The sequence below is a fragment of the Rattus norvegicus genome, chromosome 13, assembly GCF_021556685.1.
Source record: "Rattus norvegicus strain SHRSP/BbbUtx chromosome 13, alternate assembly SHRSP_T2T, whole genome shotgun sequence".
Lineage (NCBI taxonomy): Eukaryota > Metazoa > Chordata > Mammalia > Rodentia > Muridae > Rattus > Rattus norvegicus.
This window is the reverse complement of record NC_141546.1, coordinates 76,717,771-76,741,818: the sequence shown is the minus strand read 5'-3', so window position 1 is coordinate 76,741,818 and position 24,048 is coordinate 76,717,771. Positions and strand designations below refer to the sequence as shown.

General features: G+C 43.9%; 1 protein-coding gene across 3 annotated transcripts; it reads left to right on the top strand.

The window, feature by feature from the left end:
* The first annotated feature begins 3,546 nt into the window (after positions 1-3,546).
* Faslg (Fas ligand) lies at positions 3,547-22,082 on the top strand. Of its 3 annotated transcripts, XM_087580069.1 has the most exons (7): positions 3,547-4,009; positions 8,386-8,575; positions 10,473-10,544; positions 14,559-15,104; positions 15,791-15,836; positions 19,783-19,839; positions 20,846-22,082. In XM_087580069.1, the coding sequence occupies exons 4-7, from the start codon at positions 14,766-14,768 to the stop codon at positions 21,238-21,240; spliced, it is 837 nt and encodes a 278-aa protein (XP_087436195.1). In that variant the 5' UTR covers positions 3,547-4,009; positions 8,386-8,575; positions 10,473-10,544; positions 14,559-14,765; the 3' UTR covers positions 21,241-22,082.
* Positions 22,083-24,048: the final 1,966 nt, after the last annotated feature.

The window sequence follows — 24,048 nt, the reverse complement described above, 5'->3', positions numbered from 1 at the left end:
ACCCAGGAAATGGCATACAGTGTTAAAATATCTACTCATGCTTGTGGATAGGTGATCACTGGAGGGAGGCAGCCACAGGGCAAGAAGGGCCTTCAGATCAGCCTTGTCCTCACAAATGGAGGAGACCTAGGTTTCCCTGGTAAAGTATAACTGATGATGAACTACAATTCCAGGCCTACGGAAGTGCCTCAAATTAAAAGCTGTATTCTAGGGACCCAGGAAGCATTGCAGGAGTCAAGAAGCAAAGCCTCCCTAGAAGTTTCATACTTGTACACTAAAACTCAGTGGAATGGTAAGTGGGTGTAGGACTAGGTAGCAGTGGAGATGAGCCCTCTCCTGTGGAGCTCTGCTGTGTGACTGGTGTCTCCTGTTTAGGACCAACCACCCTATTTTAGGGGAGCCAACTTTCTGAGGAACTTACCAGAGATCCTGTCACCTGCCCTTTTGCTGAAATCTGTTCAGGCATCCCGTTCTTTTTTTATTTCAAAAATCACAGGAAGTCCATTGAAATTGGCTTGTAATGAAAAACAAATAGAAAATATTATGACTTCCACAATTTATAAGATTGAGGAATAGATTTCTCAAATTGGAATCTGATACCCCAAAGAGATGCATGAGTCTCTCTCTGTTCATCTCTCTACACTCTTCAGACTCTCCCACAGAAGGGCTTAGAAGAAGCATTCCAAGTTTTTGCATCTGTATTATCAACAAGCCCAGAAACAAAAGATCTTGTTTTCTAGGCTACCCTCACTCTAGGTACCAAAATAGTGCCATAATGAACCATTGTATGTTCCTTGTCATTATTAGTGTTCCTGATGATTCGATCACAATGGGTCCTGTGCTTGTGACTGGAGTAAGATGGAGTTCATCTTGGGTCATTAGTAACTAGATCACAAGAAAAGAAAATTGGACTGTTGTTACCAAAGATGGGGTTGTGGTTATAGGACAAATTCATATTATAATGAACATATTCAACCACTCAATAAAAATCCCAACTGAGAGTTCAATAGTGTTTCTCTGGGAACATTCATCTCTCTTCATCTGCTCTTTAAGAGCTGTGTTCTTAAAGTTTAGGTCTTACCTTCCCTCTGTCGTATAGAGGCAGGTTAATAAAAGATGGGCGTGTTCCTGTTGGGACATGTCACCAACAGGACAAGCCATTCAATTCTTTTTCCATCTAGAGAATTAAGAAGTATAATCTCTACTTGTTAACTCGGGAAAGCATGTAAGTTTCTAAAGTTTATTAGAACAAAATTATTTCCTGTATTTTCAGAACAGAAGAAAAATTGCATGTGGTTTGAGGCCTGTCTCCAGCCAGGCAAGGTTCTTGGAACTCCTGTGGGCAGTATGTGTTGGGAGATTGGAGGTTTGAATTCTTCTCTGTGGCTCTTCACCTGGATTTGTCTGAGTAATCCACTTTCTGTCCCGAGTTTCAGTTTGCTCGTCTATAGATCATTTTGAACTCTCCACTCTCTTTCCAGTACAGTCCATTTCTTTTCTAAATAATTTGTCATTGTCATTGATGATCCCCAAACACACTACTCATCTGGATTGCAAGGCTTCTTGCCTCCCCTATGTTCATAGGCAGGGAAGTTCAGCGCTACAAGGATTCGGTAACAAATGTAGAAGGAAAACATGTTTGGTTGGCTCGGAGAGCTGAGTATGAGCCTCCCAGTGGCAGACAACCCTTGCTTCCTGCAAGAGATATATATCCCTAGCATGTTGTGGTCCAGTGAAGACCACACTTGGTTCCTGAGGCACTGTTAACCATCAGTGTCTGCTGACTCTGTGAGGTGGCACTGCTGTGGGGATTTGGATGAGAATGGCCCCATGGGCCATAGATTTGAATGCTTAGTAACCAGGGAGTGGCACTATTTGAAAGGATTAGGAGGTGTGGTCTTGTTGGAGGAAGCATGTTACTGGGCACTGAGGTTTCAAAAGACATGCCAATCTTAGAGTCTTTAGAGTTTCTCTCTCTCTCTCTCTCTCTCTCTCTCTCTCTCTCTCTCTCTCTCTCTCTTTCTCTGCATATAGATTAGGATGTAGCTAGCTCTCAGCTACCTCTCCAGCACCATGTCTGCCGTGAATGTTGTCATGTACCCTGCCATGATGCTAATGGACTCAGCCACTGAAACTGTAGCAAGCCCTCAGATAAATGCTCTCCTTAGAAGAGTTGCCTTGGTCATGGTACTTCTTCACAATAATAGAACAGTAACCCAGACAACTACTCACCAAAAATGAGCCAATATCCCTTGAACTCTAGAATTTTGGAGGACAGGAAGTAAAGGAGAGATCTGCGCACAGAGACACAAATCCCAAATTAGTTTAATGTTAGATATATTCCTGTTTCACTGAGACATTTCACTGTTGGGGACAATAAGATACTATAGTGCTAGGTACAGTTTGGGATGGTTGTTTCATTTCAGATCATCACCTGGACAATGAAAAAGTTACAGTGGCTGATCTTACTGTTGAGGTCTAGAAGCAGGTCCTAGTCTTAGCACAATAATGCATTATATTCTTGTAGCAAATGAGTGAGTGAGGGAAGGAAGGAAGGAGAGAAGGAAGGAAGGAAGGGAAGAAGGAAAGAAGGAAAGAAGGAAAGAAGGAATAGCAACATGACTGAATTCTGTGAAGTGGAAAGAAAATGTATGCTGCAGAAGAGATTTCTCATGGAGACGCCATGTCACTCACCTTCTGCCCCCAAAGCCTTCTGTGAAAGGAAATGCTTGCTGCCACTTCTTTGACCACTTCCTCAGTCACCCACAAACCTCCTGGTGCCCCTGTTTCACTCTGTGGAGATGGAACCCAAATAAAACTATCTGAACGAGTTGGGGGAAGTGAAACTTGTTCCTTACACATTTTATTTTCTGCCTCCTGTTCTCCAGTCCTTCTGTGTTAGGAGTTGGTTAGGAGTTTTCGAAGCAAGGCAGGCCACAAGATGTGTGCAAATGGGGGAGGGGAGAGATCAGCAGGGATGGGAGGGTGAGAGGGAAAAGGGGAGAAGAGAGGAGAGGGGTGTGAGTGGAGCAGTGTTGCAGGATGTAGGATGTGCAGCACCGTGACGGAGCTGATTCAGAGGAAAAGGAAACGTCAGCCCAGTTGCTCCTTCTGCTGAATCCCCTTAATAGAGATACGTCAAAGGAGTGATGGGCTCTGGGGCCAAGATCTCCTCGTTTTTATGATCAAATACGTTCGATATGTGAGAAATTCGAGGCCAAAGGGGGAAATGCATTGTTGGATTCAAGAGTTATTTATCTTTGATGAAGTTATTTATCTGGCTCATCCTGCTGGCATTCACCTTATGAATAAATTCTGGTGGTTCGGTGTATGTTTCAAGTTTCCAATCAGGGAAGATGGACTACATGTAGGCAGTAAGTTGCAAACATTCACCTCTGCAGTGTTAATGCCTGTGGGTTTCTGAAAAGTCCAGCAGGCTGACCTCCATACGGCCACAGAAGACAGCGGGGAGGTACCTTGAGACTGTGGTATTTCCTAGGGCTTGCATCAGCAAACTCAGGCATTAGGTGGTAGAGACTTGGCTCTGGGGCAGAGGACCAGCATTTGGAAGACTGAAGAAGTAAGATGGGCCCTGTCTCAGGAAAGAACAGGTCTACAAGGCTCCATAGAAATAGGGAAACAGGATTCTGCTGGGTGGCAGTGTTATGGGTACCGGAGCCAACCATCCTGTCTTGCGTTTTGTTTTTCTGTCAATTTGACACAAGTGAGGGTCATACGATAAGAGGGAACCTCAGTTGAGAAAATGTACCCATCGGATTGGTCTGGAGGGCATTTTCTTGACTAGTGATGGATGTGGCAGGAGGGCCCAGCCAACTGTGGTTGATGCCATCCCAGGGCAGGAGGCCGTAGGTTTCATAAGAAATCAGTCTGTGCAGACCATGGAACAAGCTCGTAAGAAGCACTCCTCCAAGGTCTCCACTTCAAGTCCCCAGTTCTAAGTTCCTGCCCTGCGCTCCTTCCCTGGCAATCTGCAATGGACTCGTAACTGGTAAGATGTATTAAGTTCTTTCTTTCCAATGTTGTTTTTGATAATTGTGCTTATTGAAGCAACAGCAAGCAAACCAAGACACCAGGAATTAAATAATTTTTTAAAAAAGTATTTTATTTTGTGTATATTATATGTATATGGGTGGAGGGAGGGGCTGGGGGGGGGCACATGTGCCATGGTGTTCATGCGGAGGTCAGAGGACAGCTTGAGGGAGTTTGTTCTCTGCCTTCGCCATATGGGTCCCAGGGATTGAAATGAGACCCTCGGGTTTTGCATCAAGGACCTCTAACCACTTAGCCATCTCACCAGCCTGGGTTTGAGTCCAGCCACTGCCATTAGATAGTCGCCTACATAACTTTGAAAAAGTTACTGCACCTTTTGGAGCCACCCACCCCTCTCCTGCTGAGCAGGGCATTTGCAGAATGTGCCGCACTGGGTTAGTCTCAAAATTTAACATGAGAGTCGAATGTGAAGGATGGCCCTCAAGAGCTAGCACTTGAATAAACCTTGTAACCATGCCTGGAGGCATCAGTGGATACTTGGTAAGCACCCAAGTGTGAAGTCGGACCAGGATGGATGACAAAGGTAGTCGTCCTGTGGGATCCTCTTTCCCTGAATAGGCATTAGACGGGGCATGGGATGGCCGGCGACTCTGGTCCTGCCCTATCACCCAACTGTCAATTGTCCTGAGAATCAATTCAGGTGGCTCAGTGTGTGTTAAAAAGGATTCTAATCGGGAGGATAGACTTGGTGTGTATGGTGAGTTGCAAGGTTCACCTTTGTAGTGACAAGGTAGATGGGTTTCCAGTGCTAGTGATAAAGTATAGCAAGCCAGCCTCCACCGCATCCATGGGGGAAGTTATGTTATCTCATCGTTTTGTCTTTTGAGGGCTCGTGCTTCTGGATGGCTAACTTAGGGTTGGTTAGGGTATGACACATAGAAAGAGACTAGGAAGGAATCTTGGGGTGTTCCTATGGGGCTTGGCTGTGTCAAGTGTAGCTTATTTTCCTTGAACTTTGGCTCCTGTTTGGGTGGGGAAGGCATTATATCTCTTTAGGACTGGTGTGCAGTAGCAGCCTCTCATAGACACCAACTTCACTGCTGTGACTTTATGCCATGGCCTAGAGAGACCCAGGAATCTGATCAGGCCCCGTGAGCACCTATTTCGGGGAAGGCGATGGGGATGCCCATTCTCCAACTATTTTCTTGCTGAAGACCAGCCTGTCATTTTGAGGGTCTGGAGAATGGGAGGATTAGACCTGCATAAAATCAGAGTCTCCACTGGCAAGGGTGTAGGTGGAAGTTGGTGGGCAACTTGTGCTGAGCTTTGCTCAGAGACGGATTTCAGGTTTTCTCTCCTGAGTTCACCTCAGTCTTGTATCATATACACACTTCCTTGTTATACAACAATACATGATCAAAAGCCCTTTCATTATTTTCCTCAAACCCATTATTTTTCCTGAAAACCCCATGTGACTATGTCACCAGAAAGCATGGCGCACACATAAAGTCACAATTCAGTGCCTGAAAAAGCAAGTTATATTTTAACTTTTTACCCTTGGAAAGACCTCCAAATCACAGGTCACCTGGTCATAAACGTGCAGTTACAGCATTAGCATGAAAACAAACAGTGCTAGCAGATCAGCTCGCCTAAAATTGTAGAGGCTCTTCCTCTAGTTTGTTGAGCTCATCCAAATATCTACTTCTACAGTGCCTTTCAAACTCTTTTCCATATTAATATTAATTCCTCTTGCACCTTCCCCAGGACTCCTTCACTACCCTGAATTCTATGTCTTAGAACTTGTACCCTAGTTTCTTTAGGCAGGCGATGCCAGGGGGTCAGATCAGTATATTCCAATCCTTCCAGAAAAGTCAGTTCACTAATCTGACGGCCCCCTCGTGGGGTCTAAACTCTTCTAACCATCCTTCCATATTTTCAATTATACAAGTATCTTCCAGTTTCCCCCAATAATAAAGTTAGTTATGGATCTAACTTTCTATTTTAGAGATCTCCTCTTGTGGGGCTCTCACCATTGCTCACTGACCAGTAGATCCAGTTATTTCTTCCTCTGTCTTGTTCCTTGTATTTTCTGTCTATCTCCATCCTTAGTGACCCAAGACCAGTGTTCCTTTTCCTTGGGGTCGGGGGTGGGGTGTCTCCAACTCTCTTAACTACAAAAACTTCAGGTTTCTCAAAATCATTTCCTGCTTCAAATATTTCCTGGTCAATTTAATCACCATGAGTTGGCTAAAATTTCTCAGAGAACAATTAAGGCCTTCAGCCTCCACATCCAGAACCCCTTGTTCTGTTATGCTTGGGTTGACAATTTGAATGGCCAGGGTCAGAGGAGTTTGTTCCTAATAGACATCAGAATAGTTTCCTTCTCTAGTAATGCTCTCAATCCCTTTCCCAGATTTTTTTTTTTACCAGAGTTATATGTGAGAACAAATACAGTATAGAAAAAGGCAAGAAAAGGCAAAAAGAGCAAGGCCATCTGTATCCTAGAAAGCCAGAGATGTATTATTCATGTTGGCATTGCTCCTCTAGTTGAAATGGTGTCATACAGCCACATTCACAACTAAGTCGCACACCTGACATTTTCTCCTTTTCAGTTACCTTTCAATCTCCACAATCAATGTCTCTTTCTTCAGTGCCTCATCTTTTGTCCTCCTTGATCCTCTTTTCCTTTCATCCACTTCATCATCTCACCCTTTACTTATCCTCTACCTCAACATGGAACCATAGTCTTTGGAGACAGCAGGAATCTCAGAGACCTTTTGTACAGTTCTGTGCCCGGAACCTTGTTGAACCACAACATCTCTGGTCCTTGGCATGTGTGAGACAGGGACTACTCAGAGGAACTCATTCTCTGTGTGCCATTCTTTGATGATTACGACAGTGGAGACCCAGTGTCAGAAGCTGTATTTCTCCAAGCCCTCAAGTAACTCAGTCTAGTGGAGCTGCCTTTGCGGTCTGGTTATATAGCTCTATTCGTAGAGTTTGCACAACCCAACAGTAAGTGGTAAGTTGTTTGACCTCAGCCAAGGGCTAAGAATTGATCTCAGGAAGCCCTTGGTGAGGATTTCCTGTGAACCATCTGTAAGAGATGACAGATTCTAAAATCCCACACCTTGAAACATTCCCCAGGAAGATGCTTGAATTTAGAAAGGAGAAGGGAGTTCCAGTTACTTGGGGGGTGGAGTGTGAGACCGTGGGGCCTTTGAAGTAGAATGTACTGGAGGAGGTGGTTCACTGTGGGGCACAGCTTTCATAACCTTGCTCAACTTTCTTGTCTATTCTGTGTTTTTCTGACCACAAATGTAATGTGACCAACTACTGTCACCTCTGCCAGGATGGACTGTATCTGACTTTAAGCCCCAAACAAACAAAACCGAAATCCTTCTCTTAGGTTGCTTCTGGTCAGGTGTTTACTAACAGTAAAAAAAGTAAGCAACACTTGGGGAGCTTTACTTTCGAAGGCACCCTGAGAGGATGTGAGACGCTGCAGGGACGAGAAGACAGGCATGAGAAGAAGATGAAGTCAATGGGTGTAATGAGGTCTACTACAAAGCCCTGAATTCATATTCAAGTCCAACCATCTCATGGGTTCTTTAACTTCCCTGAATCATTTGCCAAGTGGGGATCATTATACTTACCTGAGAAGTCCCTTCGAGAATCAAATAAAGTTGCTTGATATTGTTCCTAGAAAACTTGGTGTGTGGTAGGCACTGAATAAATGCCTCTTTCTTTCCACTTTTCCTCTCAATCTAGTCCAAAAGAACACTGCATTCATATTTGCTCATGAAAACCATAAATGGTCAGGAGAAGTGGAGAGAGAGGGAGGATGACATTAGAGGCACTCCCAGTTCCTTAAGACCCCGGGGCTGTCCTGCCTGCCCTTGCAGCGTTCATGGTGTCTTAGGTATCCTAGATGCTGAACACATACGTGGCTGAACTTGAGCAGAGACCAGCTGCTGGGTGTTTTCATTTACAGACATTTCTGATTTTGTGGAAAAGCACTAGGAGACAGGCCAGGTTTTCTTGCTGATTTTTTCCCTTTCTGCCTGTGGGATCTTGGAATCTTGGGGGAACCCTCTTATGTTTCTGAAGCCCAGTGACTGTCTTTGTGAAATAAGGGGCAAGGCAAGAAGAGAAAACTCGGCAGGTAGAACCCACCTACTATAGTACTCTGACTTTGGACTTCTGGTCTACCAAACTGGGAGGAAATGTGTTTCTATTGTTTAAGTCACCAAGTCTATGTTTTATCCAAAACAGAAGCAGTGGCAATAATTTTCAAATTTGGCTCCTGGGAGGGATCTTATTCATAAAATAACCAACTACTAAAGCAGGCTCTAATTTCCCTATTTTTCCAAGGTCTGTGACAGACAGCAAGTAAACCTGTGACAGAAAAATTGCGTGCTTACAAGTGATTTCTCATGAGATTACCTTAAGGTTGGGAAGCTCTTGAAGCATCCAGCTGCATGCCCTACACAATATCTGCAAAGTACTCAGAGGAAACAGTGGGTGCCAGATGCAACGACCTTGACATTTAAGTCAGCCTCTGGTGAGTATACTTCCCACAAACCCATCGTGACATGTGTTTTTCTTTTTTTCTAATGTAGAAGTTCAAACATCAAAAACAGTCCCATAGAAAGGTGCCTCAAAATAGGTAATAGAGCACAGGTATGCCATCCCAACACCTGGGAGGTGGATGTGTAGGAACTGGGAGTTCAGAGTTACTGTTGACTACATATGCAGTGAGTTTGAGGCCAGTCTGGAGTACATGACACACTGTCTCAAAAATACGTGCCCACGAGACGCACATATTTCCAGTCTTACTAGATACTTATGAGGTGTGCCTCATACCCCGCCTCACTTCCTCTATAGGTACTAGACCCTTCACCCTTGAGAGGCACTTGAAAACACTGCTTATGAGCTAGTTTTAAATATTCTTATGATCATTCTCACATTAGGCCCTCTCTGGGCTATCATTTTGGCTCAACTGTGAACTTATGGTGTGACTGAAGCCTAGATACCTCAGGGCTGTGGAAGTAAAGAAGTTCAAATAAATATAGAGTTCATATTTTACCCTAAGGTCAATGAGAAGCCACTGATATTGAAATGGTGCCGCGAAAAGATATTAAAATTACAAAGTAGCATAGAATCATATGAACCAACTTAGTGAAAGGAAGGAAAAGTCAGTGTCTTCAGGCTTCCACAGGAGAGCTACCAAGCAACTCCTAACATCTGGGCACGTAGAGTACATAGCATTCCTGGCTGATGTCCTGTTCCTGACCTGGGACTCTCTTGCTTTCACCAATCAGCCAAGGATCTACTTATGAATTCAGTGATGGCGAATTAAGTAGATACAAAGCACAACATACAATTTGTTAATACTCAGGAGCATCTCCACCCTTCCACTCCCCCCACCCCCACCCCTGCCTCCAGGAGAGTAGGGCCAGAGATGACAACCATCATTCCCATTCTCCATTACAAGTAGGATACTAAGTAGAGTTCACTGGGAAGTGACAACTGAGTGAGGGTTAGAAGGTGGGAAGGAGAAGCTGCTGCCCTTGACAGTAGCTCCTAGAGGACAGCTAAATATAGCAGAGGCCACTGTGGGTGTTTTTCTACATTCTTGGGGCCCCCTAACCATCACCAGACTCAATGCTGTTAGGAGCTGGAAGTTTTGGTTGTATCCCTTAAACGTTTTAAAAGTTGGCCTTCATAACCTTAAAAACAAAACAAAACAAAGCAAAACACTTAGCCTTTCATTATATTAAGTCTTCCATTGCTCCTCATAGTTTGAGTAACTTTCATTTCCCCGACCAGCCCTGACTGATATCCATGAGCTGCAGAAGGAAGAAAGCAAATAGTTCTGAGAAAACAACAATACTGTCGCATGTGTTATCAAGGGTTGAAGAATAATTTCTACCCATCACTACTGTCATCACGGCCCGACCACAGCCCTCTTCAGTCTGGTGTGATAAGAAACACGTTACACTTACCACACCCTCTTTCTTTTGAGGAGTGAACCTATCCAATTTAAAGTAAGGCAAGGTCTAGACATTCACCTACTAAGTTGCAGTAAACAGTGTTTTCTGACTAGTAGATTTTCCTGAACCAATTGGATCACGTCGGTGGAAGTAAAGAGGGATAGCAAACAGTAACAGAAAGAAAGAGTGCAAGTCGTTGGGAAACAATGCCCTTGGCTTGAATGCGTCCTGTTTCTGTCACCAGGATTCCCTCATTTCCCTGGCTCACCTATGAAGAGAATATGTTAATATGTTAATACGTCATTCTTAACAATGACAATGATACACTTCCTTGTCCAGCACTTCTCTCAGGTTGTTTCAATTGTAGTTACTAGTCTGTGGGATGTTTTTCAAACATGAGTGTTTTCTCTGCTAACACATGTGGGAGATTAAAAATACGCAAATAGGGTTTTTTTTTTTTTTCAGAGCAAAGAGAAAGATTTTGCCTAACGGACTGTCAAAACAGTCAAGACATCTCTAAAGTTGCTGGACATGATGGTGAGCATCTGTTATTCCAGAATTTAAGAAAAGGGGGTAGGGGGATTGCTACAAGTAGGAGGCCAGCCTGGGTATATACTGAGTTGGGAGTCAGCTTGGGTACATAGAGACACTCTGTCTCTATAAAGGGGAAAGAAATCCACATCTATAATGCCATGATGAGGGCTGCATAATTTTTTTTTAGGTCATTAAACTTTTATTTTTTTTATTAACTTGAGTATTTCTTATATACATTTCGAGTGTTATTTCCTTTCCCGGTTTCCGGGCAAACATTCCCCTCCCCCCTCCCCTTCCTTATGGGTGTTCCCCTCCCAACCCTCCCCCCATTGCCGCCCTCCCCTCAACAGTCTAGTTCACTGGGGGTTCAGTCTTAGCAGGATCTGGGACTGATTTTTAAGGGGAGTCTGAGTTGGGATTTTCCTGCCTCTGAGGTTCCTGACACAGAGAGGAAGGTGTGGCTGCATAATTTTCTTACCAGGAAAGATGGACGGATAGATCAAACAAAAATGAGAGGTATAAGATGTCATCAGTGGAACCATGGTAACTATGCCACAGTGGTTCAGTAGAAGAAACGAGGGAGGGATGGGCTTGAGGAAATCAGTTCATACATAGTACAAGGTGTGCACTTCCGAAACTTCTCTTTCTTATTTTTAAGTATGTATGTGCATGTGTGTCTTACGTGTGGGCATGTGCTTGTGAATGCAGCTGCCTGTGCCTGGGAGGCCAGAAGGGGGCACTGTGCACTGTGGAGCTGTAGGTAGCTGTGAGCTGCCTATGATGAGTTGGGACTGAAGTCAGGTCCCCTGCAAAAAAAGGACATGGTCTTAACCGCTGAGCCATCCTTCTGGCTCCTGGTTTGAATTGTAGAAGTCTCCTTAGAGCTCAAGCATCCAAGGCATGCTCTCCAATATAAGAGGGCTTCTAGGAACCTGGTAATTAGATCCTTAAGATTCTGATCTCATGAACTGACTAATCTACATATGCCTAATAGGTTTGCGGGGAGGAGCTTTGTTATAAAAGCAAGCCCAGTGCTGGTTAGCTACCATGAGGTGATCAGCTCTGCTCTACAATAAACCCCTCCTATGATGTTCACCCATGCCACCAACCATGCACTGAACCCCCTGATGTCATGGGCAAAATCAATCTTTCTGTCTTCTAAACAGGTTTCTCTCAGTTCTTCTGTCATACACATAGAAACGGAAACCTAAAGAGAGACTCCAGACTCATAAGCAAAAGTGAGGTCGGGATCTTTTAAAACCCACACGTGAAGTCTGTATGGGTATGGGAGAAGACATTGCAATGTCTAAAGGCAACCGTGTGTGTGTGTGTGTGTGTGTGTGTGTGTGTGTGTGTGTGTGTGTAGTATAAGAAGATCCTGAAAATCAGAATGGAGGGGGTGTGAGGTTTGAATAGGTTTGGCCCCTGTAGATTCATGTGTTTAAATGCTTGGCCACAGGGAATGGCACTATTAGGCGATGTGACCTTTATTAGAGGAGGTATGGCCTTGTTGGTGAAAGTGAATTACTGGGCTTTGAGGTCTCCTATGTTCAGGCTTTACCCAATGCTCCTCCTGGCTGCCTTCAGATCAAGATGTAGAACTCTCGGCTCCTCCAGCACCATGTCTGCCTGCACGCTGCCATGCTTCCTGTCATGATGATAATGGGCTGCACCTTTAAAACTGTAAGCCAGCCCCAGTGAAATGTGTGGCTGAGTAAGAGTTGCCTTGGTCATGGTGTCTCTTCACAGCAATGAAACCCTAACTAAGACAAGAAGGTAAACACCTTTTAAGTGGCAAACAGAAAAATACACTCGACAGGAAAGTAGATTGCCCCAGAAATATATGACTGATATTCAAACTCACAAGAAACAAGTGAGAAAGCAGCTCATAGACAGTGAGGTTCTCTTTGTAGGTATAATGCTGGCAGAAATCGGAAAGGTGGGTAGCATTTTACAAAGCAGAGATAAAAGCAGAGGCTAGGATGGTCCTTCATTAGCTGCTAGAGGTTTTAAGGGACTCAACTGAGCATCCCTGGAGGTACTCAGAGAAGTTGAACTAGTGGGCTCTCGTTCATAAATTCACAAACCCAAACTTGGGATGTGCTGTGTGGTCTTTGCTCACGTTTGAGAAGTTCCTGTCTGAGCTGTCTGTCTGCTTGGCAGATTGCCTCAAAGGGCTTCCCTAGGCTCATTAAGGTAAATAGCAGATTTCCTGGCTCTGTGTCACCCTCTGCTGCTCCTGAGTCACCCCTGGAGCTCTGGCCTGTAGTCTATCGAGCCAACTTTAAGGCTAATTCCCTGGAGTCGTAGGAGTAGGAGGCTGCAAGGACTCGATTTGAGGTTCCAGAAAGTAGAGGCCACCAGCCTGTTGGCTCTTGCACTCCATTTGCCTTCAGCAGCTACAGAGCTACGTTCTACTTAGAATGGCGATTTCTTTTCATTAACAAGGTCTCAGTACCAATGCAATGGCTCCCCGAGTCTGTTCACAGGGGTGTTTATTCTTTCTCAGTCTTGCCACTTACAGAACGGCACTACCAAACGCCAACCGAGTTTCCACAAGTTTCTCTCTTGTCTCTTTCAGCTAGGACTCTCTCCCTGGGATTGGTGGACTCTAGTAGGGGTTGGATATTTCGAATCCTCTATGGAAAAAAAATGATTCAAAAGAGGGACAAAGAGATGTGGAAAGACAATAACTGAAGATGCGATAACTGAATAAGGCTGGGAGCTGAGGTAGAAAAGCCAGGAGAGACTAATCTGATACCAGGAGAGCAGCTGTGGGAATAATGAAGGAGGGGAAGATGAGAAATGTGTCGCAGGTGAGAAAAAGCAGGTCTGGCTGGCCGGGGGCAAAAGGAAAGAGCAGCCTGAGCTTGCCAGCAGCAGAGTGACTCAGGAGAATTAGCAGCTGGGGCGGATCAGGATGAAGGTAGCAGAGATATAACACTTTGGGAGTTTTTCAGCATAGGCGAGAGAGGTAAGGTGCTCATCCCAGACATCCCAACGCAGAAGATAAAAACTAAAACCTCTTAAAGAGTAGAGTTGCCCCCCCCCCAAAAAAAAGGTGGAGTATAGGAACTTACTGGGATTTGTATGGTTTATATGGGGAAGTGATGGGAACCAAGGCTGAGTTCTTAGAGGTTGTTAGGCATACATAAATGCTGTGTATGTGGGGCCAGAAGACTGAAATCAAACCTAGGGAGTGGTCAGTTTTTAGAAAGGCATAAATTTGCTGTAAATGTTGAGTAATGCTCAGTCTGTCCTGTGCGATGCTTAAGGTACACTTGCTATAGAAAAGAATTATTTACCGCTTACCCAAACTCTTCTGAATTAGGCACTTCAAGTTTCATTTGGTAACCAGAATAGGGATTGTGAAGTTAAATGATTACAGAGTAGGAAGGGGAAGTGGGATAGGAGGCAGGCGCAGTGGGGGCAGGGCTGCCTGGTGTTCAGAGATGGCCAGGGGATGTGTCCTACTCTTCTGTTTCCAAAGAGAATAGAAGTACGCATTTTTATTGCGTGCGATCTCAATTTTGAAAGAGGGCAACTAAGGGAACCAAAAACATTGGTGATAGGAAAGCAATCCTGTGGTACCAAGGATATATGGGCCTGGTGGTGGTTTGTAACCTCTGATCCAATCTGTGGAATGGGTGGGGCGACTTTTACCCTCTCAACTATGAAATGGGGGCTCGGTAGAGGGAAGGACAGCAATTGAGGATTAAATTCCCTGTGCTCGGATTGTAGAGATCGCTTCCCTAGCCAAACGCCTTGGTCTTTTCCCAGTGCCTTAGCACCAACAGCCCTCACAGGACACACCCCATAGCACAGGTCTTGCAGCTGTGGAATAGCTAATGTCCTCTAGGGGTATCCAGCGCTGATTTGCTGAGTGGGACCTCAGGCAGGTAAGCCTGGTTTACCAGTGAGCACAGAGATGCCAATTGGAACTTCGAAGAGTTTTCGTCAGAAATTTGTGGGCGGAAACTTCCTGGGGTTGCTGTGAGCTTTTTTTTTTCTTTTAAGGCTTCTCAGCTTCAGATGCAAATGAGTGGGTGTCTCACGGAGAAGCAAAGAGAAGAGAACTGGAGAGAGGTGTTTCCCTTGACTGTGGAAACTTTATAAAGAAAACTCACTTACCTTCTCTGGAGCAGTCAGCATCAGAGTCCTGTCCTTGACACTTCAGTCTCCACAAGACTGAGAGGAGGAAACCCTTTCCTGGGGCTGGGTGCCATGCAGCAGCCCGTGAATTACCCATGTCCCCAGATCTACTGGGTAGACAGCAGTGCCACTTCTCCTTGGGCTCCTCCAGGGTCAGTTTTTTCTTGTCCATCCTCTGGGCCTAGAGGGCCAGGACAAAGGAGACCACCGCCTCCACCACCACCTCCATCACCACTACCACCGCCTTCCCAACCACCCCCGCTGCCTCCACTAAGCCCTCTAAAGAAGAAGGACAACATAGAGCTGTGGCTACCGGTGATATTTTTCATGGTGCTGGTGGCTCTGGTTGGAATGGGGTTAGGAATGTATCAACTCTTTCATCTACAGAAGGAACTGGCAGAACTCCGTGAGGTAAGTCTAGCACATGGGTTAATAGGCCCTTGAGTTCCTGGACTCTGCTGTGTGGGAGTAGGGACTTGCTATGGCCCATGTGGGCCACTGTGTTGTTTGCAATGATTTGAGGTTTTTGCTGTTGTTTTGTTTTGAATGGCAAAGATCTTATTGATCCCCTCGCTTTTAGAAAAGAGTTGTTATAGTCTCTTCTTTCTAGTTGGAGAAGCAGGCGTTCACTCCCTCAAAGAGAGTGATCCTCACTCAACCTGTGGGTCATGACCCCTTAGTGGGGGAGCCATTTTATGGCTGGGGGTCACCACAACATGAGGAACTGTATTAAAGAGCTGCGGTGTTCCCTTGAGAACCACTGCTCAAAGGAAGTTATTTTCCACCTTCTAGACAATTCGAAGCAAATAATTATTCTTCTCTCACTTGTCAATGGTGTTTGATGAACTTTTTATTGCTTCATATTTAGTGATTCAAGGAAGAAGATAAACTTTAAATCTTGTTCAGAAGTGTAAATAAATCTCTTTGAAAAGACTTAGAAGCCTTACTATAACTCTAGATACAATTGCATGGCCAAACTCTAACTCAGTCAGGGTCTGACATATTTGAGTCCTCTTTCTATGGACTGCTGTGACTTCTGCCTCCTTGGCTTAAATAACTCCACATTTATTCTATGACTCTTTTTTCCCCCCCACTAGTTCACCAACCACAGCCTTAGAGTATCATCTTTTGAAAAGCAAATAGGTAAGTACTTTTATGTCTGTCTTTTGAGTTCCCGGAGGAACTCAACACTCAACAAAGTTGTGAGGATGCTTGAGATTCCGTCCCATTCTTGGGCTCATGATTCCTAGGCACAAAATCCTGAGGAACTTTTAACTCTTTGTTCAGTGTGAAAAGGTAGTTTACTGCTCAATATCAGTGTATCTGAATGAATATCGAACGTAACTCAATAGAATTTGGACTTGACTGGAAAGGAGCACACATACAGCCCTGGATCTTTTCCCTTGGCTCCTTCCATGGATATCTTGGTCCCATCTTACATTGTGGTGACTGTGACTCCTAAGGACAGAGGCAAAAATACTAGATGCACAATATTAGACCAATTAGGTTCAATGCCCAGCTTCCCTGGTATGAAACTGGGGCTAAGAGAACAGTCCCCTGACGCCTTGCTATCTATTAAGACTTTACAACGCACAGAGAAACTCCCACCTTTCAATAACGGCTGAGAAATGAGAAGCAAATGCAAAGCTGGTGTCTCTTGCAAGGGCAACACAACAGTTTTATCCTAATAACTGAAGAAAACCGAACCTTCCATCAAAAGGAGTGCTGGCTCCACACTCAGTGCGGCTTGGTCTTCATGTGGGTCCCTCAACAACTGGAGTGGGGGCTGTCCCTGAATCTGTTGCCTTCCTGTGGATCCCACTCCCCTAACTGGGCTGCCATGTCTGGCCTCAGTGGGAGAGGATGTGCCTAATCCTGAGTGACTTGATGTGCCAGAGTGGATTGATATCGGGGGGGGGGGGGTGGGGGTGGGGGTCGCTCCCGCTTCTCAAAGGAGAAGAGGAGGGGTAGGAGGAGGGACTGTGTGAGGGAGGATGGGGGAGTGGCTGCAACCCGGATGTAAAGTGAATAAATAAATTAATTAATGGAAAGGAAGGAAGGAAAGAAAGAAGGAAGAAAGAAAGGGAGGAAGGGAGAGGGAGACGGAGAGGGAGAGAGAGAGGGAGAGAGAGAGACAGACAGAGAGAGACAGGAAGGAAGGAAGGAAGGAAGGAAGGAAGGAAGGAAGGAAGGAAGGGGATATAAGCTCTTTCAGGGGTCACTATGGTGTGCTCTGGTTTTCAGCTCTGCATTCAAGTCTCTAAGGACCAGAGCCCAGTTTACACAGGCACAGTGGAAAATGACTTGTTAGAAAAATGAAACTTCTCAGGATTTCTGAAATGAAATCATTTTGAAAATCAGTGGAGCGTGGCTTATGAAACAGATGGCACTCACTCATTTTCACCCACTCGATGGAATCATTTTAGTGAAGAGAAGTCAAATGAACAGATGAGTCAGGTCGCCTACCCAGTGGTTATCTTCAGAAATTGATAAACCATCACAAGAACGTCAAAAATTGAAACTTTACTATTAAGAGGAGCTTATTTAAAAAAAGGAGTATTTATTTCTTCAATCAAATTCATAAAAAGAAAAAAACCCCAAAGATTATCAAATGAGAGAGAGAGAGAGAGAGAGAGAGAGAGAGAGAGAGAGAGAGAGGAAAAGCCACGTTTGGCACAAGTTTCATCCAGCATGCATGGAGATTGCTGTAAGAATTCTGAAGAACACTAAGAAAGTTCATACCGAGGTCTTGAACTGTCAGTCTACCTTGTCATCGCATCACCGAAGGGTTCTTTTGGCTGGGAGTGTTCATCGCTTTCTGATAAAACGACAACCGTTTGGAAGAAACCGAACTCTCAGAGTAGAAGATGAGTTGAATACACTTCGGCACATCAATAGGGGAACATCACGAACAGCAACCCAAACCACCTTGTGAGACTTTTAATGCCATGAATAGCATATTCTTCATACTGTTAGGTAAACAGACAAGTTATCAAAGGCCATTTTCAGTTTAATACTCATTATGAAAGTATGCATGCATGTTTTTAAACTTCTAAGAAAATACTTTTTCTAAACATTTTTTTTCTTGTGTGTTTACATACACAAGCACACATGTATAACTTGTGGGAATAAGTTCTCTCCTTCTCCCTGTGGGTTCCAGGGATCACACTCAGGAGCTCCGACTCGGCAGCAAGTGCCTTTTCTCACGCAGCAGCCATCTTTTTATACTGTTACCTTCCCCGTGGTTAGCTAACTGGACATCTTATGTATCTACAAGGTTTTTAGAGAGCCTCCTATGACAGAGGCTGAGTCTTGGTGATTGAGGATGAGAGAGAAAGACGGATGCCTTTTCTCAGCAAGCACAGTAGAGAAGAGGAACAAACACGAACCAACAATACAATTCCAATCCGTACTAAGAAGGATGCAGAGTAGAGCGGTCTGGGAAAGTCCTTTATAGAGTGGTTTGTGCTGATGCACAAGGGATCAATCAGACCCCTCTTCTCTTGGAGGGAAGAGGTGTGCATGGTCAGGGAGCAGAGAGGACATTCCACATTTCACATGTAAGGAGCCTGAGGCAGGAAAAGTCTTTCCTTGTATTTCTGGATATTGCTAGAACCTCTCCGGCAGATATTTATGGGAGTATATTTTATGAAAGTAACATTATACTAGATTGTATGAAGAATTTAAAGATAAGCAGCGTGTGGTTCCCAGCTTCATTTCCTGTTAGTGTGTGGCAGGTTAGCTGTTCAGGTGGTTTGTGGTGTATAAAAGGTCTAGTCTTGCCTATCCTGTTCCTCCCTTTTTTTCAAGGGGGGCTGGTTCTAGGTGCTAGAGAGGACACAGTTGTTTCTATGATGATCTAAATAGACCGGGCTATTTTCACACTCAGTGTGTGTTTCATAGTCTACTTCCAAACCTGAGGTGGACAAGTACCTTCCTATAAATATTTTTTAATGTATCAGTTAGCTGAATTCATGAAGCCCAGTACGAGAGTTCTACCTTAGCTGAAGTATTTGAAGTTAGAGAAATAGTGTTCATTTTTAAGAATATTATAAATTTTAATTACATCAATTTAATTTACTAATGCTATGCTAAACAAGGCTAAATGCTCTTGTGACTTTACCATATTGTAAAATACCAGTAGGGAAAGACTTGGTGGCCAGGCTCTCAAAGCCTAGCAGTGTTAGTACTAGTTTAGTCATAAAGTGTTTATTGCAGAAAGGTGCAGTTTTCCTCGACAAGAAGGAAGGAAAGACAAGTTTTTTATAATTGCCTCAGTAAGGAGAAGCCAGAAGTATTAAGAAAGGAAAAAACAGAGGGATTTTTGGTTTCGAAGGTTGAACGGTCATAGTTGACAAAAGAGCAGTGAAGATCGTCATTAGAGAATTGACGGGAATTTAACCCTGAGATCTCATCTGGAGGGTGTTGCAGACAGAATGAGCAAAGGCCCAGGGGCAGGGAAGAAAGGACATAATCAGGTCACAGGACTCCTGCTGTGGGCAAGCACTGGGTGTGATGACGGAAGGGAAGTGAGGCAAAGGCAACCTGGACAACCTCATGATCTGTGAGGAGGTCTTAATAGAGTCCATGTGGGGATAGATGTAGGCTGATGGTCCGGAGGGGAATCAGTAGTGTTTTCTAGACTCGTATCAGTCAGCAGAATCAGGGGATACAGAACCCCAGATTAACAGCCTGGGTGCACATTGATTGCCTCCATCATTATAGTCAGTCAGCTTCTAGGATCTTTTGCCAATCATAATTAGGGCAGTAATCTTAACCTAAAGGGGTCAAGGCAAGCTCTAAATGGAGTGACAGTTAAGCTCTACCTAAGTGTATTCACTGCTTTATTGCAATGCAATTTAGGCATATATCTGCCTTTCCCCTATCTTGTCTTTTTAAACAGTTTTTGAAATACAGACTCCTGTGAGTCTCCCAGTTTAGATTTTCTCGGTGAGTGTGTACTAGAATATTTCATCTTAGGCTCTGAAAATCTTATATTTAAATGATGGGATTTGTAGTCCCATTAAGATAGTAGGTGGTCTCTCTATCACAATAATTTTCACATGTCTTTTATCTCTCTATTATGCAGCCAACCCCAGCACACCCTCTGAAACCAAAAAGCCAAGGAGTGTGGCCCACTTAACAGGTTTGTGTCTGGAAGGAGTGGGTGGGGGACAGGAAGCCTTTGGAAAAATGTGGACCAACTGCTCATTTTCCATTGCAGCTCTTGGAAAGTATGACTGACAACTGTAGTTATCACTCAAGATCGTTCTTTTGTCTCTTGGATCTCATGACCCTAATCTGACAAAACCCACTGCTATGGAATTGTGTATGATTTGATCTTGCCCATGCAAAGCATATACTCCTTTTAACCATTTCAAAGTCCGCGGGGGGGGGGGGGACTTGTGATGTAGATCCAATGGGAGCAGCAGACGGTGAAATGATGATCTATTTCGAGCAAGAGGAGACAGTCTTGGCATTTGTGGGCTTTCAGCCTAAGATTATAAAGTGAAAAAGTGGTTTAGTACAATTGCTATGAGCCCCTCCACTAGGAAAATAAACATCCAAAATGTGGGTAAATATCACAATAAGAGGTCTAGCATGGCTCTTGTAATCACTTGGAGACTTTAGAGAAGTCTGGGTCTATAAACACTTATTGAGTACTTGCTGTGTGTTGGTCCATTTAATCCTGTATGAATACAAAGGAAGGGGATTAATCCAAAAGAAGAGGCCAAGGAATCCATACTAAATGAATGGACTACATAATCATGAGACTTTGTCCAGATGTAGAGCTCCAGAGATCCCTTTCTTTATGGAGGGGTCCCTAAGCCCGGAAGTATTGGTACTAGTTTAGGTCATAAAGTGTTTATTACAAAGTACTGAAGTTATCCTAATAATCTTCCCCGAGTTTCACTTGAGGCACACACCGAATTTGTCCTAAACACATGGATGATTAAAATGAGGTGGGGAATTTGACAAATGTGTTGAAGAAACTCAGCGGTGGACCATGTTTTAACTCCTAAGTCACTCGCATCAGCTGTCATTCTGGTTAGAACTTTTGTTAAGGGAGGCCCCACAGTTTTGCCTTGGAAGCTTAGAGTGTCAGATATGTGAACATTTCTGGCTGAATGCTCCTCTCTGGTTTATTACAGGGAACCCCCGCTCAAGGTCCATCCCTCTGGAATGGGAAGACACATATGGAACTGCTTTGATCTCTGGAGTGAAGTATAAGAAAGGCGGCCTTGTGATCAATGAGGCTGGGTTGTACTTCGTATATTCCAAAGTATACTTCCGGGGTCAGTCTTGCAACAGCCAGCCCCTAAGCCACAAGGTCTATATGAGGAACTTTAAGTATCCTGGGGATCTGGTGCTAATGGAGGAGAAGAAGTTGAATTACTGCACTACTGGCCAGATATGGGCCCACAGCAGCTACCTAGGGGCAGTATTTAATCTTACCGTTGCTGACCATTTATATGTCAACATATCTCAACTCTCTCTGATCAATTTTGAGGAATCTAAGACCTTTTTTGGCTTATATAAGCTTTAAAGGAAAAAGCATTTTAGAATGATCTATTATTCTTTATCATGGATGCCAGGAATATTGTCTTCAATGAGAGTCTTCTTAAGACCAATTGAGCCACAAAGACCACAAGGTCCAACAGGTCAGCTACCCTTCATTTTCTAGAGGTCCATGGAGTGGTCCTTAATGCCTGCATCATGAGCCAGATGGGAAGAAGACTGTTCCTGAGGAACATAAAGTTTTGGGCTGCTGTGTGGCAATGCAGAGGCAAAGAGAAGGAACTGTCTGATGTTAAATGGCCAAGAGCATTTTAGCCATTGAAGAAAAAAAAAACCTTTAAACTCACCTTCCAGGGTGGGTCTACTTGCTACCTCACAGGAGGCCGTCTTTTAGACACATGATTGTGGTATGACTATACAAGGGTGAGAAAGGATGCTAGGTTTCATGGATAAGCTAGAGACTGAAAAAAGCCAGTGTCCCATTGGCATCATCTTTATTTTTAACTGATGTTTTCTGAGCCCACCTTTGATGCTAACAGAGAAATAAGAGGGGTGTTTGAGGCACAAGTCATTCTCTACATAGCATGTGTACCTCCAGTGCAATGATGTCTGTGTGTGTTTTTATGTATGAGAGTAGAGCGATTCTAAAGAGTCACATGAGTACAACGCGTACATTACGGAGTACATATTAGAAACGTATGTGTTACATTTGATGCTAGAATATCTGAATGTTTCTTGCTAATAAACTCTAATAGTCTTCAAAACCCTTTTATTATCAGCTACTGATGCTGTTTTCCTTTAATACACTAGTATTTATGTTCTGTGTATCTTAATGAAGAAAAGACAAATAAAATTATGTTATAGAATATAGAGATGCATTAAGGACACAGGCTTTGGAAATCGGTGAGATGTGCTTATTGTTTCTTTCCTGCGTGGTTTCTTCATCCATAATGGCTTTGGAGAACTCTGAGAAGAATTTGCACAGGTGAGTAGAGCCGTGTGACAAATTCCCCCATCTTCGTTGGTATCTCTTCTCTGGACCTCACATTACCCTGAGTTTTGTTTATCAGCATCATGACTAATGGTAAGTGGACCCAACTCTTTGTATATTTGATGGCAGCTCATATTTTCCTGGGGCAGAACTATGACAAAGTAGAAAGGACATGGGCTTCATAGTTAAACGGCTGAAGTTGAGTCTTTGTCCTTTTTCTTAGCTTACTTTGCAGTCTTTGGTTGACCTCTGATGTACAGAAAAGAGTTGATATGTGTGTAATACTAGTATAGCCTCTTTAATATGCGTGTTTAATAGAACTCTGTATAGATTACAGAGAGTTTGAAGCAACAAATGGGAGGAAAAGTTTAAAAAGGAAACAGACAGAAAAAGCGTACATCGATCGATCAATAACACTAGATATGATCAGGTATCTGATTTGTCCGGGAATTGAATAGGAGAAGAAGAGGGGGCAGTACCAAGACAACAGAGCCCAAGGTCTCCTCCAAAAGACAGTAAATGTTTCCTGAATGAACCGAAGGCCAAACCAAAGGCTCAGGTTGGAAAGCCTCTACTGGTCTTCCTCAGATCCTGTTGTCATCTGCTCTGGCTGTTCCTTCATGGAGAATGTCTGAGAGAATTTGGTCCTTTGGTTATAGGTCTGTCTTTCAAGCCACTGTGATGAAACCCTCCTTGTCTTTTTTTCCTCATATATTGACCTCAACATCAAACACCATTGGGATTGGTGTGTGTTATCCCTAACAGTGTGTGTTTGGCCTAGCAGTCAAACTACTCTCATATCCATCTCTCTAAGGTGACTCTGGGGTTATATAAATAACTCACTACACTTGAAGTATTCTGATTCTTGGCCTTTCAGTGAAGATCAAATATAGTATTGATTCTAGTGAAGAGATACTAACAATACCTTTAGAAATCTTGAGCTGTTTTTCTTTAATTTAAGACATCAATAATGTTGCAACCAAAATACCTTTGACTGTATTCATTGAAAATGGGATCATTCATTGTTTCTTAGGGAAAGATGATAAAATACAAATTTGAACACAGACCTACACAGAAGTCACTTCTTGTTCAGCAGTTTGAGGTTTTGTTTTCTAACATCTAACAGCACACAACACCCATTCTTATCTTAGCCCCTCAGAGTGGTGGCTTTGTGTTCTCTGAAGTAGGTTTTGAGTTACCACAGCTTAACAGGAAAGAGCTCTCCTGTGGCCATCATCAGAGCCGCTTCAGAAGAGGGAAATAGAGGGGGAAACCTGGCCCTTAAAACCAAAGTAGATGGTTGCCTTTATGCGCTAAGGCTTAGACATCCCGTGGTCTTTATCAAAAGAAGTGCAGAGGCTGTGTATGTGTGTGTGTGTGTGTGTGTGTGTGTGTGTGTGTGTGTGTGTGTGTGTGTGTGCGCGCGCGTGCACGCGCGCGCGTGTGTGTTTCTACTTGGGTAGAATTTCTACATTTCTTCCTTTTCTTCCCCAATGTCACAGGTCATGAGTGATTTAGAAAGAAAATAAGAGGCAGAACACATCGTTGTTTATGGGCTCAGCAGTGAGGCCAGCTTAGTAGTGATGCAGCCTTTGAGAGTGCCAAGGGCCTTTAGAATTCACCTGGAGACCTGTTAGACTTAGCCATGTAAGTGGCTAAGCAGGCATCTTGTTTCTTAAAGTTCATTTAGAAAGCAGCAGAGTGTCATCTCAATGCTGACATGCTCCCTTTTGCACCCAGGTCTGTTGAACTGTGACAGTCTACACACTTCTGAAAATGCTTCTTCAGAATAAGGCAATGAACTCTCATCCTATCCCAGTCAGAGGTTTCTTTGGAGCTGTGGGG